This window comes from Vombatus ursinus, unplaced genomic scaffold, assembly GCF_900497805.2.
Source record: "Vombatus ursinus unplaced genomic scaffold, bare-nosed wombat genome assembly UNPS02014770.1, whole genome shotgun sequence".
NCBI lineage: Eukaryota > Metazoa > Chordata > Mammalia > Diprotodontia > Vombatidae > Vombatus > Vombatus ursinus.
This window is the reverse complement of record NW_020954548.1, coordinates 34,697,476-34,713,719: the sequence shown is the minus strand read 5'-3', so window position 1 is coordinate 34,713,719 and position 16,244 is coordinate 34,697,476. Positions and strand designations below refer to the sequence as shown.

At 36.8% G+C, this 16,244-nt stretch overlaps 1 protein-coding gene across 2 annotated transcripts in view; it reads right to left on the bottom strand.

The window, feature by feature from the left end:
* IFT140 (intraflagellar transport 140) overlaps nt 1-16,244 on the bottom strand; it is a 176,913-nt gene that overhangs the window by 96,308 nt on the left and 64,361 nt on the right. For both annotated transcript variants that reach the window (XM_027862737.1, XM_027862738.1), the window contains exons 15-16: nt 9,105-9,235; nt 4,924-5,092 (exon numbers count right to left, since the gene is read on the bottom strand). In XM_027862737.1, coding sequence (XP_027718538.1) covers nt 4,924-5,092; nt 9,105-9,235 — 300 coding nt within the window. The remainder of the gene's footprint in view (nt 1-4,923; nt 5,093-9,104; nt 9,236-16,244) is intronic.

Sequence of the window (16,244 nt, the reverse complement as noted above, 5' to 3'; positions counted from 1 at the left end):
TCTTCTCAAATTCATCTTTTTAAGAACCATTGCCAAGGTAAAGCCTCCTCAGAACAGATTTAGAAAATACCCTTGAGTCTTCATAGTGAGATCTCAGAAACTCAGATTATAATAGGGAGAAATGAGAACTCTCAGGCTAGGTCTAGTCCACAATGGCAGCAAAGAACCCTTCACTTCAGGGGGAGGCGGTGTCCCAGGGCAAAGAGAGATCGCAAACACAACAGAGGGGGGCCTGCATTTGTGAAGAGTGCCAACTGGCAGCTTTATTTCCTACTACCCAACACTGGGTCATAGATCCAGGGCTGAGTGAGGAGAAGACCTGCACCTAGGGGTGGTGTTCCAGAGTGAGGAGCAGTTGCAGGCCTTAAACTGCACACTGAGCAAGGAGCAATTTCAGAAGCAAACTACAGTCATATGACTCTGATTTCAGGAGGGGGGGCGGGTCTTAGTTCTAGTTCCTATCCCAGTCTGAAGTCTTCAGTGGAAGAAACAGGGCAGGAATCCCAGAACAAGGAGAAGCCTGCAATTCTTTCATTATGAACTAGCAGTTTTCCAGTTGACCATTAGTAGCTGAGTCTAGGAACAAGCCCACAGGTGTTTTGCTCAAACCAAAATTTAGGTCAGGAACTTGCAGAGTTCATACCAAAAGGGCAGGGATCAGACTTTGCTGGGATTAGACTATTTGGAAGTTTAGCTTTCAGGTCTTCAGCCTGACTAGTCCCTGAGATTCTGGAATAGCACAACATTTAATGCTCCAAGAGAGCAGCAGCAAGACCCTAGAAGTCACAAGCTCTGTCCCAACATTCCCTCCAAAAGAGTGAAGAGTCTGATCCTAAAATAAATCTAAAATCAGAAAGTAGGGTGGAAAAATGAGCAAATAAAAAAAAATTCCACCATAAAGAACTATTATAGTGACAGGGATGCTCAAGACATAAACCCATAAGAAAATGACTGCAAAACATCCACATATAAAGACTACAAGAAAAACACAGCTTGGGAACAATTCAATTAGAATTCCTGGGAGGGATGAAGCAAGAGTTCAAAAAAGAGTTTAAAATATTTTTATAAATAAAAGTGCTAAAAAAAATTTGGAAAAGAAATGAAAGTCATGGAAGAAAGAATCAGAGAAGGATTTAATACCCTGGCACAAGAGACACAAAACCTTGCCTAAGTGACAAACTCCTTGAAAATTGGAATAGCTCAAAGAGAAGATAATGACTGTGAGACAACAAGTAATATTAAAACAAGTCAAAAGACTGGAAAAATAGAAGAAAATGTAAAGTATCTCATAGCAAAAACTACTGACCTGGAAAAGAGATTGAAAAAAGATTATTTAAAGAATCATTGACTTAGAAATGGGAGAGACATCAGCTGTCATGTTGCCATACTCCCTCATTTTACAAATGAGGAAACTGAATCCTAGAGGGCTCAAGGGATCATTGGCTTAGAGATGGTATCTAATCATCTAATCTGACTTCTTCATTTTATAGATGTAAAATGTGAAACCTGGGAAAGGGAAGTGACTTGACCAAGATCACATGGGTTTTGTGCCCGAGCTTGGAAGAGAAACAATGCAGCATTTTGTATTTGAAATCCCCCTCCCACCCTTGTGTAGTTGTTCTTTGTTCCCCTGGGTAATGTTTGTTTTATCCATTTACATCAGATAAGTGAACTAACTAATGTATATTTTGGTACAATAAATGTGTATCATTGTCATGTAAAAAAAAACAACAACAACAAAAAAATCACTGGGCTACCTGGAAACCATGACCAAATAAAGAGTCTAGACATCATATTTCAAGAACTGTTTAAGAAAATCTGTGTAGATCTCTTAGAACCAGAAGGCAAAGTAGAAATAGAAAGAATCCACTGTTGTCTTTCTGAAAGAAATCCCAAAATAAAAACTGCTAGGGACATTATAGCCAAAATCTAGAAATTCAAGGTCAAAGTAAAAATACCACACAAGCAGCCTAAGACAAAGAAAGATAAGAAAGGATTTAAGAACTAAGCAGCTACAGTCAGGACTACACCAAATTTAGCATTCACTACTATAAAGGAATGGAGAGCTAAGAATATGATATGCCAAAAGGCAAAGGATACAGGCTTACAACCAAAAATAACTTACCCAGAAAAACTGAGTATAATCCTACAGGAGAAAAAAAATGGACTTTTAATTAAACATAGGACTCCCAGGTATTTCTGATGAAAAGACCAGAGCTGAGTAGAAACTTTGAAGTGCAAACACAGGAGTCAAGAGATACATAAAAAGGTAAACATGCATGGACAACTGTAAGAGACTAAACAAGGATACACTGTTTACACTATAATATGGGGAAATGATGCATGTGTCCCCTCAGAATCCTATCAAAGGTCATAGAGAGTCTAAACAGAGGATCTGGAAGTAGTTCTCTTATGTTCTGATGATCTTAAAAGAATAGAAAGGGAGAAGAAGAGGAATGAAAGGGGGCATAAAAGAGAAGATGGATGGGGGAAATTGTCTCACATAATTGAGATTCACAAGTATGTCTACACAAACATGGAAGAAGGGATGAGTGAACAGCTGACACTTGAACCTCACTCTCATCTGAATTGGTCCAAATGAGGGAAGAATATATACGTGCAGAATTAGGTACAGAAATACATTTCACTCACAGGAATGTCGACATGACACTCTGTATCAAAGAGGTACACAGGAGGGTAAGGGAAGAAGGAAGATGGGAGAATAAAAGGGAGAGTAAATTAAGTATTTACATACTTATATAATACCATACTATATATATTATATACTATAAATAGTAAGGCATTAGTCCTAAGCAAAACAAACTCTTAACTAAAGATGTGCAAAAATATTTATAGAAGCTTTTTTGCTTCTTTGCTTCCAATGCAGTAAAGCATTGGACCTGAGCAAGTTCTCAACAATTAGGGAATGGCTGAATAAGTTATGGTAAATAAATGTGATGGAATACTATTGTACTGTAAGAAATGAAGACAGGGATGATTTTACAGAAACCTGGGAAGATGTTCTTGAAATGATACAAAAATGAAGTGCGTAGAACTAGGAGAACAATTTGTATGATGACAATAATATTGTAAAGACAGAACTCTGAAGGACTTAATAAGAACTCTGATCATCACAATGACCAACAATGATTCCAGAGAACTCATGATGAAACATACTAGCCATCTCTTGATAGACAGATGATGGACTCAGAGTATAGCCTAAGACATTTTTTTGGACATGGACAATGCTGGAATTTTTTTTTCCTTGATAACATATAGGTGCTTTTTTTTTCTTTCTTTCTCAACTGAGGGTGGGAGGTAGAATATTATTGATTTTGAAAATGATGTAAAAATAAAATGAGGTTAGTTAGATTAGTTTACCACCAAGTCCTCTTTTAACTATATAAAAAATAAAAAGTTATACAAGATTTCTAGCACAAAACTGCCTCTATGACAGTTAACAACTCCTGAAATTTTAAGAAGTCATTCAGGTGAGAAATTGTGAGCAAAAGAAAATTGAAAAGGGACATTATTTTTGGAAAAGAATAGGAGTTGAATCATCAATCAAATCATTAAAATCATTAAAAATCAATCAATCATGAAAACATAAAAAAGAAGCCTTGCCACTTCCTACCACAGGAAAACAATGTGTTGGTATGATGTCTGAGATTATATCATGTAAAGATTTCCCTACTGGGTCAATGGAAGGCATTCCAACATAATAATCTGTTGCTGATCTTTGAAATCAGAACCTTTCAAATACAAATAGATATTTTATGGAAGGGCATAATTTGTCATCTATGAGTTGACCCCAAGTCATTTTTGAAGGCCATAACAAGACTTTTTTATCTAATATTTTCAAGGAATAAGGTATTCTATATATGTGATCTTCCAAAACTTTGAAGCTAAGTACCCAATTTTTTTATTTCAATTGAAATTCTTTCTAAATTATACTACCAAATTCCCTGCCTCCTTAAAATAGATTACAGTGAACATAAATCTGCCTTTTCTTGGTGATTTGAGGTTTTCATTATACTATACTGTGTTGTATGTAATACAATGATGTTCTAAGAGAGTTACTGAGAGGTGTATGGAGATATGTACTCCTATACTAAATGGTCCAAGATTGCTACACTTTTTTTAGTTCCTCCACTCCACTGTCAGGCTGTTAGCTCTCACCTCTCATTATTATATAGGTGGATCTGTCTCTAACAGTTCTTCCTTCTCCCTCCCACCCTTTCTAATCTACTAAGAGCTGGGAAATAACATATACACCCTTTTTAGAATTATGTGTAAATAATGGTAAGAATTTAATTCAAGAGGCTTTGAGAGAGGGTCTGAATTTCTCATTTAAGTAATAAACTGCATGGGTTTTGCCAGGTTTTGTTTTGTTTTTTTTCCTGCATACTTCTGGGTTCTGCTACGCTCTAGATGATGGAAGGGGCCAGACTGCGGGATAAATGGACTATCTTACTGGTCTTCACTTATAGTGCATCTTATAATAATGAGTCATATCTCCTAGTTTGTGTGTCTGTCTTTATGCCTGTGTCACAAATTGGCTAATGTTAGTTATACTCTAGTTTCTTCCTTTTTGAAGCTGTTGGCAGGGTCAAGTCAATCAGTAGGAAAATAGAGGATGAAGAACAAGAATAATGCTGGTCAGATGGTGGTTCACATCTATAAAGCCCTTATCAATGCTTTGGTCATCTTTCAATTTGATCTTTACAACCATCACCTTCTGATCTTTACTCTCTTTGTCATGGTAAATTCAGAATGCCATAGATAACATAATCTTTATCACTAATAATCATTAACACTTTTCAGGCTGCCTACTTTCATACTCACAAATCACATTATGATAATGTCATATAACGACACTAGCTCCTTGCAAGACTAAGTCAGTAAAACAGAGGAAAGGAGTACCATGCTTCTAGAATTCTCTGTGGGTGGCTGCTTCTTTTCAGCAGGTTGCTGATGGGGAGTAACAGCTTCCTGGACTGCTTCACACACAAAAAGTCTTGGCTCACTCTGGTCCCAGAAGTGGCTGATTGGAACATGATCAAGTAGACTCAGATCCCCCAAAATAGGATTTCTGGATGGAAAAAAGGAAGAAATATCTGTAATACTAGGAAGAACATTACTACTACATTCACTTCATAAACTTCAACAAGGCCTAAACTACATAGCAATACAACATAGTCTCATATTTTCCAAAGACTACCAACTTAGATACTCAGACTCTATGTGTTACGTTGGTCCTCACTTTATTACTTTTAGCCAAAAGTAATAAAATTATGAAAATTTGTTGTCTGTTAAATTAAGAATAAAAAATGTAAAAGAACATATAAGATGCTTATCTGGAATGATGTAATAATAACGGGCACTTATAAAGCACCTTAAATTTTATTAGCACTTTACATGCATTATTGTACTTGTACAATTTGCACAGTAATTAATTATACAGTTTAAATTAAGGTTATAGCCATCACTGCAATGCATTTATTTCTAGAACCTTTTAGATATTTATGAGAACATTAGAATAAAGGAGTACCCACTTATTGGATAATGGCTGAACAAATAATGGCACATGAATGTAATGAAATATCATATAAGAAATAACAAAAGGGATGGTTTCAGAGAAACCTGGGAAGACTTGTATGAACTGATGCTGAGTGAAGTGAACAGAGCCAGAATAACCTATATATCAACAATAGAAAAATTTTGATAATAAAAAAGTAACTTTTAAAAATTTAAGAACTCTCATCAGTGCAATGCCCAACCATTATTCTAGAGTACTGATGATGAGGCATGCCTTTTAACAGAGGGGTGATTCAAGATGCAGAGTGAGACACACCTTTTTGGACATGGACAATATGGAAATCTGTTTTTCTTAACTATGTCTATTTTCTACAAGGATTTTATTTTTATTTTCTCTCAGTAGGGAGTGGGGCAGGTAGAGCTAGGAGGGAGAGGGGAATGAGGATAGGGCCGCCCAAAAAAAAAAAGAAAAAAAAAAAGGAAGGAAGGTATATTGAAGCATTTTTTAAAAAATGCACAGCAGAGACAAAGAAGGCCAGAAGGAATAATAGAAAAGTAGGGCAGCTTTGAAAGATATATACTGAACCCACGTACTTTTCAATAAAACTGGGCTATAATGTGCTGAAGATTTGCAGTTTTACGTATATCCTCTTCTATTCTACTGTGTACAAGGAAATGCTCATTTCATTTGATACTTGTTAAACTGAGAATTAATTTTTTTTAAAACAACACAGACGCTTCTTTGAAATAGTATAATAAAAACAGTAGGCATTTATATAGCACTTTCAAATTTCCTAACCTATTACATACATTATCACATTTGACCTTAAATGTACCTAGAAAGAAAAATGAGGAAACTGAGACTGAGAGAATTTAAGAGACTTTCCAAGGGTCAAATTTTTTTCAAGTTTAGCTAAGGGTCAATTAAGTAAAAGAGATAGCATTTGAAAGGAGGTAAAATTTCCTTGGATCCAAGTCCAAAGCTTTATCAACTATGCCACATTGACTCTATAGGTGAACCCTGCTTTGAGGCTGAGGATCAGAGAATATTCTTTTCCCAGGACCAGCTGGTACAAACACCAGTTGTACAGTGAACTCTGCTGGGCAGTATCTGATGCTACAGCTCAAGGCTTTCAACTTAACTAAGTATATAAAACACAGTCCACTTTCATGCTGACCTTTACTCTCCCCTTCCCACCTCCAAATGGTTTGGATAAAAAAATAAGGACAGTTTTAGTGAGGGAATGGTCTGAAAATGGCATTGTGGCCAACTTAACCCCAAAAGAAAAGATATGAAAAGACACTTCCTCCCATTCCCCCATGGATGTGGATGAGGGTGGATGGCAGGGGCAGGGGAAGAAGAGAAGGGCCAGTGGTGTAGAACATTGCATATATTGTTAGTTTTCTTTTTTTATGTATTGTTGGATTTTGCTGATTTTTTCCCCCTCTTCTTCCCTTACTTAAAAAAATGTTTTATTATAAAGGATGACTTTTTAGGAAGGGGAAGGGGTACTGAAGGAAATTTAGGTGAAGTAAATAACAATAAGCATTTATATAGAAAAAGAAAACAATATTGTGAGAAGATAGGGAAGAAGAGAATGACAATGAAAGGAATGACAAAGAAAGCAGTGATAAAAAAGAATAAAACATTTGTATTTGAACTGAAAAAATATTTTAACATTTTTGAAATACAGTAATTTTATGGAATCATTTTTAGTATATGCCTACATGATTTCTCCTTTCCAAGAAATTTTAACTTAAATAAGATATTTAGCCCCTAAGATGCAACGGAAAAAGCACCGAATTAGGAGGAGGGAGACGAATGTCTGCTACCCTGTTAACTTCCCTGTTACCTAACCATGAGACCTCAGATGAGCCATTTAGCCCCCCAGGGCCTTGGTGTCTTTACTTTAGACTCCTCGGGAAACTCTAGAGAGTGCTGTGAAAAGGATAGTCTGTGGCAATCCTTAAAGACTTGCATGGTTTCAGCAACAATGCGTCAGTCACACCCGCTTTATTGCATTCCTCTTTTTTTTTTGACAGTGTTATTAAAGGGAATGAATGCTAGTGATACAGGACGCCTGAATTTCAGCAAGGGATTTGGCAAACATTTCCTACGCTACCGTTGCTGAGAACAAGATAGAAATGTGAGCTCCATGTGGCTGGGTGGATTTGGACCTGGTCGAATGACTTGAAGCAAAGAAGGTCATCAACGAGTCAGCGTTGAAAATCCCCAATATTCAGGACCCTAAGGGTCTTCATTTATTTCTGTGCCGTTAACGTTTTTATCAAAAACTTGAACTAAAGCATAGTGGTATGTTTGTCAGAGCTGCAGATGACATGAAACGTGGTAGGGAAGGGAGAGGTAACATGCTGGAAACAGGATCCAGAAAGATCTCAACAGGTTAGACAGAGCTATGGGGTTAGAAATGTAATCAAAGGGAATTTAAGAGGCATTAATGGAAAGTCCTACGGTGGGGTTAAAAAAAATCAAGTATATATGTCCAGGATATGAAGGGAAGCAGGGTTCAAAAAGATCTGGGGGTTTTGGTTACCTGAAAACTCAATGAGTCAAGAAGGTTACAAAAAAGATAATAACAAAAATATTATCACTTACGTAGAACCTACTATGTATCAGGCACTATGTTTAGTGCTTTACAAACATTATTTCATTTGATCCCCACAACAACCCCCGGTGGGGGTTTATGACCCCCATCTTACAGGTGAAGAAACTTGGGCAAACAAAGGTTAAATGACTCTTCCAGGGTCACATATCTAGGAAATGTCTGAGGCTGGATTTGAACTCAGGTCTTCCTGACTTCAGACCCAGTGCTCTATTCACTGTGCCACCGAGTTGTATTGTCTGTAATCACAGACTACATGAGGAGGTGTGTAGTCCAGAACAAAGTGAGTGAGAGTTCTGCTTGTACTGGGCTATAGTAAGGCCATATCTGGAATATCATGTTCTTTTAGGGCCAATATCTTGGCTCTTATCTATTACAGTTCAGGGGCACAGATGTGTACCTACAGATTCTTCCCAACAGCAGTTTCAGGCTTCCTTCCCTAGAGAGATGGTGTGACATAGCAGAGAGGGCTGTAGTCATGCAGAACTGGGCTTGAGTTTACTTCTGACACTCACTATCTGTTTCTGTAGGCAAATCACTTAGCCTCTCTGAAACTTGCTTTCTTATATCTGTAAAATGGAAATAATATCTATAGTACCTGACTCACAAGATTATTGTGAGGTTCAAATCACACACACACACACACACACACCCCCCCGCATAAATTCTATATACATATTAAAATTATATAAAAATATATATATATACACATACACATACACAGGCTTTGTAAACTGTATAGCACCGTATAAATGTCAACTATTATTACTTTTGTTATTATTCCTTCTGGTGGTAGTCTAGCAGACACACAACTAATGCCTGTCTCTATAGGGAAGTACAAAAAAAAAAGTTCTTAAACAAGATACACTGTCCAGAAGTTGAAAAATAGTAGATTGTAATATTCTAAAAATTATTTAATACGCCCAAACCAAAATTTCTTACTTTTTATTCTCTTCTCCTATAAAGGAGAATGCTTCTTTTCCATCAATTTGTCCAGTCTTGAAGTCGAAGACAGTTACTGTATCCATTTCAACATCATAGAAGCACATTTTGGAATCAAGACTATTGTCAGGCTATTGGGAAAAAGAAAAAAAAAAAAGATAGCTCATGTATACTGATTCCATTACCTAAGTGCTTTATTCTAGGTCTTTGTGCTACAGATTAGAAGGAGATCAATCCTGAGGGCAGAGGAAGTATATTTTACATTATTTTGGCTCACTGACTACTCAGATTTTCAGGGAGCAACATTCAGGTACATCTGGTGCCTTTCACTTTTTAAGCCCTAAACTACTATAGTCATTAAATTATTATTTTTTCATAACTGGTCACTGTTTACAATGAATAAGAAAACAGTATGAAGATTTCTGAATATCAAACTAGTTCATTAAACTACTATCACAATTTATTTGGGATGTTCTCCCAGGGGAAGTGGCTAGAATCAAAGGGACACAGAAAAAATGTGGGTTTTGATTTAGCACTGCCAGAGACATTTTCCCTGCTAGGGCTTAAGAGCTATGACAATTAAGACTTCTTTATTCCTGGTTGAACATTCACGTACCCTCTCTCCTCGCCCTCTTTGACCTGTGTCTCCACTCTTTGGCATCCTTCCCCTTCCACTGTTGTCTTCTACGCTATGTCCCTGTCTATTGTACTATGTCTATTACTTATCACAGTTCTTTTTAACTCATCACATTATTTTGTTACATTCTTATTCCCTGTATGTGTGTATACACGTGCATCTGTGTATGTACATGTGCACGACTTGAAACTAAAAAAAACTAAAAAAAAAGGGAACCAGTTTGATTTGAACAAGATCTTTTCTCCCTATTTTGACATTTCTTCCTTCCACTCCCAAATGGCATCTAAATAAGTAGAGTTTGTGTACAAAATATAAGTTTCAGACACAGCTGAGAAAACCAATACAATCAAAACACAATCAGATGAAATGCTTGGGTTATGTCGCTCCCCTTCACCTCAAAAAGCAATACTAGATTGAAAACCAGAGATGAATAGATATCTGAAAACTCTATTTTCTGAGATTTACAGACATTACAACCCCTATGCCCCAGTCCTATTCCAAGGCGCCACTATGGTGGGGCAGGTAACCTTAGGTTCTGGAATGCTAAGCCAACAAAGGCCAAGCGTTCACAGGTTTCCCCGTGCTAGAAAGGCTTTGCAGAAGGTCCCAGTTACAGATTATTTTCCAAGAACCAACCTAGCTAAGTATGGAGAGATTCATCCCCCTTAGGATGCCTATTTAATGGGGAATTATTTATATGTCACAACCTAGGAAAGAAAGAATACAAAATGGCTCTTAGATCCACGTGGCAGTCTTCTGCTTCTGACAGGGGCTGAGCACTAAGAATCACATCATTTCAGACAGTCATTCAGCAATTTTTGTGTTATGGACTTCATGGACCAGAATAATGCTCTTAAATGCATAAAATACAGTATGCAGGATTACCAAGAAACTAATTACGCTGAGAAAGTTATCAAAGAATTGGAAAAAACCCTAAGTTCACAGGCTCTAGGTTAGAAAACCCTGTTTTACACTATCAAAAGCATTTAGCTATATGCTAAATATATGGTAAGTATGATATACTTATAAAATGACAGATGAGTTGACACACTACTGGAGGAACTGAATTGTAAGAATCTGGGCATTCTCACTAAAAAGGAAACCAGAAGACAAAAAGAAGCTGCAGCCAAGTGGACGAATGGTTTACAGGCTTTCCTAAGGAAAGGCAAATAAAGGAGCTGGTAGAATTGGCTTTACTGTGTATCCTGAGGCAACAAGAAGCATCATTTCATGAGGTATTTGGTCAATTTACATGGCAGTGCTCATAATAAATATATGCAAAAATATTACCATAAAAATAACTGCAGCTTATGCTCCAACATCTGTTGCAGAGGAAGTAGAGAAATTCTATTAAAAAGTCAATAAAAAGCCTCCAAATTAAATCGATATATATTTTGAGATCCAGAGACTAACATAATAGTGGGCACATGGGTTTAAAAAAATGTTTAAAAATATGGTTCAATAGTTAAAAAAATAAAAAATAAAAGGGAGAGGCCAAAGATTTGAATATTTCACAAAAGCCTCAGGCCTACACAGCTTGAAAACTTCATTTACATAAATGGTGAGGAGGCCCCGGACACAGCAAAAACCAAATAACAAAACTAAACATAAAAGACTGAAATAGAAGACAATGTCAATGTGGGAGTCATGTCTGTTGGGTGTTGTTGTAACTCCTGTTCACTAGAGCAAAGAGCAAAACGAATGCCAAATTATTTGGAGAAGGAAAAAAAAACCAACTATGGCTTCTAGTTAAAACAATTCCAACCTAATATTGTTCAAAAAATAAGTTTTATTGCTATCATTTGTTTGTAGAGCATAGACACTTCCTGACATACACACCCCTTCCCTGTAACAAAGAAAAAGAGTTAAGAAAAATCCCAAAATATAGTTACTGCATCTGACTGTGCGGTACCATTCCATGTCTGCAGTCTTCAACTCTGCCAGTACAGTTAGAGGAAGGTATGATTCATTATCTCCTCAAACAATTACTTAATAAGCATGCATGGAGAGAGACAGCATGGTGCAGTAAATGGAGAGCTGGCCTCAGTCAGGAAGAACTACATTCAAATCCATTATTGGATGTGGCTTAATCTAATCTGCTTCACTGAGGGGTTTCTATTACTATACCCCCTTCAATATCAATTTAAGAAGGAGACAGTGTAGTACAGTGGGATTTGTTGTTTTATATCCCGAGTTATGAAGCCTAAGCTGTTTCCCTCCCTTTACCTTCACCATTCTCCTCTTCTATGGCCAGTATAACCTATTCTTGGATCTGTAGTCCCTTACCACTCAGTTGCTGACCACTATCAGGGGCCCATATACCTCTTCTCGTGGACTAGGATCAGGGATGTGCTGGTAAATGTTTAATAACTTGATCTCCAAAGGGAAAAGAGTAAGCAGGACAAACATTCAAGTTTAATCTTCATTATTACCATTTTTTTCCATCACTTTCTTAAAACTAGACAATCAACAAAAAATAAAAAAACAAATTAAGCTGTGATTTGTTGCATTTGTCAATTTCCAAAGTGTACATATTCACACTGAGAATTTAACAATTGGCTCTCCTGAGATCATTCTGGAGCTGGCTCCAGAAACTTCCTGGAGAGGAGGCAACCATGAGAAGCACGGTCCTCCTTAGAGAAGATGGTTTCCTAAGTTTCGCATACACCCAAAACAAAATCTGGTATGGAACTCCTGTCACTCTATTCTGTGCGAACCTGCTTCAATGGTGCTACATCATTTCCCATTCTACAAAGAGACAATCCACCCATTTCCCTTGACCTTTGTCTCTCTTTTCCACCGATTTCACCATGCTCTTCTGAAGCTCCTTATGCACAGTGAGAGACTGAAGAAATTCTATTCCCTTTTTTCTCTTTTCACTCAAGCTGAGTAGAAGGATATCTCTAGTCTTCCTCTATGTCTTGCCTCTCCTTATTCCATTTGAGTGACTTTTTTTGTTAGCCCTTCCATTAAAAAAAAATGATCCACTTTAGGAGAATTTAGATTTCAGCCCATGGAACATGAAATCAACTCTTCCTTCTCCTTTTCCACTAATTCTCTTCAGCCTCTTATCCTTTCATCCTTGCTCCCTTTGTTTTCTCTTTAACACCCTCATCTTACTCTGGAAGAATGAGAACTGAATTCATTGCTTACTTTTGTTAGCAGTACACTTACTTATCTTCTTTGTTCTCTTGCTTGGGTATAATGGCAAGTCAAACGCTCTGCTTATCTCTGTTACATGCTGAATGAATGACTCAAATGCCTCTCCTTTGCTTAAGGGGTATTTTTTAAATTGATTACTAGGTTCAATTGTGCAGGATGTTATTTTGGGGGTGTATCTTGATTTGATTTTCAAAACAGCAAATTTCATTCTTTGACATGACATCATAATATAGATGAAGAGTAGAACGAGGATATTAGTACTGACTTTCCTTCACAGATAAAAGACTTGGTAGCTTATTACCAATAATAGGGAAAAAATAATAATAGGTAGCATTTATATAGCACTTTAAGATTTGCAAAGTTTTTTATATATGCTAGGTCATTTGATCTTCACAACTAAACCCTGTCTAGCAGGTGTTATTATTATCCCCATTTTACAGATCAGGAAACTGAGGCAGTCAGAGGTTAAGTGACTTGCCCAGGGTCATTCAGCTAGCAAGTATCTGAGGAAGGGATCTGAACTAAGGTTGTCTTGCCTCCCACTGTACCACTTAGCTGCCTCTATAATTGTTGTTTGGCACCGAAACTCTGGAATCTAACTCTATGTCTCAGGGGGTTCTCTTTGCCAGTGACCTGGGGATTCTAACCATTAGCACCTTGCTTTCTGTTTTTTATACTTCTAGACAATTTTCTTTTATTATTTTCTTCGATGTGGTACTTACAATTTTAAAATTTCGTTGTTTTCTGAGAGATAGATGATGCTTAAACTCTCCTTGTACATGCGGTTTTCAAGGCCACTTGTGTTAGTCTGTTTCTCTGTTCTTCCAAAGTTGTTATCTTTTGCTTTTGTTCTGCCAAATTTTCTTCCACCTCTACATTTCTGAGCTCCAAATCTAATTTTCAGTGCCCTTATTATTTTGGAGAGATTCTCCATTTTGTGTTCCAAGTTGTCTACTGATTTCTGACCAAACTGTATCTTTCTTTAAAATTTTTTGATGGTCAAAGGATATGAACAGGCATTTTTCAGATGAAGAAATTAAAGCTATCTATAGTTATATGAAAAAATGCTCTAAATCACTATTGATTAGAGAAATGCAAATCAAAACAACTCTGAAGTACTTATCAGATTGGCTAACCTGACAAAATAGGAAAATGATAAATCCTGGAGAAGATGTGGGAAAATTGGAACACTAATGCTGGAGTTGTGAACTAATCCAACCATTCTGGAGAGTAATTTGGAACTATATGCCCAAAGGGCTATAAAGCTGTGCATAGCCTTTGACCCAGCAACAGCACTTCTGTATCCCACAGAGATCATACAAATGGGAAAAGGACATGCACATACAAAAATATTTATAGGAGCTCTTTCTGTGGTGGCAAACAACTGGCAATTGAGGAGTTGCCCATCAGATGGGGAATGGCTGAACAAGTTGTGGTATAGGAATATAATAGAATGCTATAAGAAATGATGAGCAGGCAGACTTAGAAAAACCTGGAAAGACTTATGTGAACTGATGCTGAGTGAAGTGAGCAGAATCAGGAGATCATTGTGCACAGTAACAGCCATGTTGTGCGATGACTGACTTGGACAGACTTAGCTCTTCTCAACAATGCAAGGATCCAAGACAGCTCCAACAGACTCATGACGGAAAATGCTGTCCACATCCAGAAAAAGAATCGTGGAGTCTAAATGTAGATTGAAGCATATTATTTGCTCTCTCTTTTTTTTTCGTTTCTTCTTTTTCATGGTTTCTCCCATTGGTTCTAATTCTTCTTTACAACATGACTAATGTGAAAATAGGTTTAAATATGAATGTATATGTTGAGCCTATATCAATTTACATGCTGTCTTGGGGTGTGGGGAGGAGAGTTGTGTGATGACTAACATTGATAAACTTAACCCGTCCCAGCAATACAAGGATCTAAGACATCTCCAAAGGCCTCGTGACGGAAAATGCTATCCACATCCAAAGAAAGAACTATGGAGTTTGAATGCAGATCAAAGCATACTATTTGCTATTTTTTCTTCTTCTGTTGAGTTTTGTTTCCTCTTTCTGGTGGTTCCTCCTACTGGTTCTAATTATTTCTTACAACATCACATACGTGAAAATATGTTTAATAGGAATGTATATGTATAGCTTATATCAGATTGTGTGCCGTCTTGGGGAGGGTGGTGGGGAGGAAGGGGGAGAAAAATTTTAAACTCAAAAGCATATGGAAGTGATTGTTGATAAATCAAAATAAATTAATAAAAAAAAGAAAATTTGAAACAAAATCTTATGGAAGTGAATGTTGAAAATTAAAAATAAATAAATAAAAATTTTTTAAAAAATTCTCTTTTGAACCATTCTGGAATTTACAATTATTCCATGCTCTCTGGGGAACATACAGATTATATTTTCTTGCTCATTTTATTTTTACTGGTGATTTTTTCCCTTTTCCCTCAAAACATAATTTTTATTCATTATGTTGTGATATTTTTGAGAATGCTAGCTCATTTTCCCTTCCACTTTATGACTCTTGCTGTTGGTTTATCTGCTTGGAGGCTGAGATTATACCAAGTTTTCTCTTTTAGGTCTCTTCTCCACCCCTTTCTCTTCTATTCCTGGTACCTTGAATCAGTCATTCTCACTATTTGGTCCCTTATTCTTTCACAGTCCTTGTTTATGTATTCTCCTATCAAGATTCTCAGGGCTAGTTGGCCTCTCAGCCTTCTTAAGTTGGGGCTAAAGTGTGAAGGTTGTCTGGGTTCCTATTACAGGAAGAGGAATACACCTCAGTTTTTGGCTGCCTTTTCCTCTGTATAGAAGCTCCTTTTCACTTATCCAATCTTTACTGCCATGTTCTCTTTCTGTAAGTTCCTGACATGAACAGAGAGGAACTACTTCAGCAAAACCTTGAAATGTAGGCATTTTAGATTGCTTACAATTATGCATGCAACATCGGATGTTTAGGATGAATGGGAATGTCAAGTAGTCAGACACTGTTCTATCTGAAGGTATTATATTAAGAGGAGTTGTTACCATCTTTTTTTCTTCTTGCAACTTTTTAAATTATTACAGATTCGTGTACATTTCTTGATACATTTTGTTTATGGGGTAGGGGACATGTGCTGAAAACAACTACACTGACATCTTTCTAATTACCTGGCTTTCAACTCGATCTAAGTAAACAGACTTAAACTAAAAACAGGAAATGAATGGAAGAATAGACATTGACACAGATTTATATTAATTTCTTAAAGAAGTTCAATCAAAGCCAACCCCAAGTCTTAACTCAATCTAACCTGGAGTCTTCTCTTTTGTTGTGGCAGAATCCATATGACCTTTTAATCCTCAAAC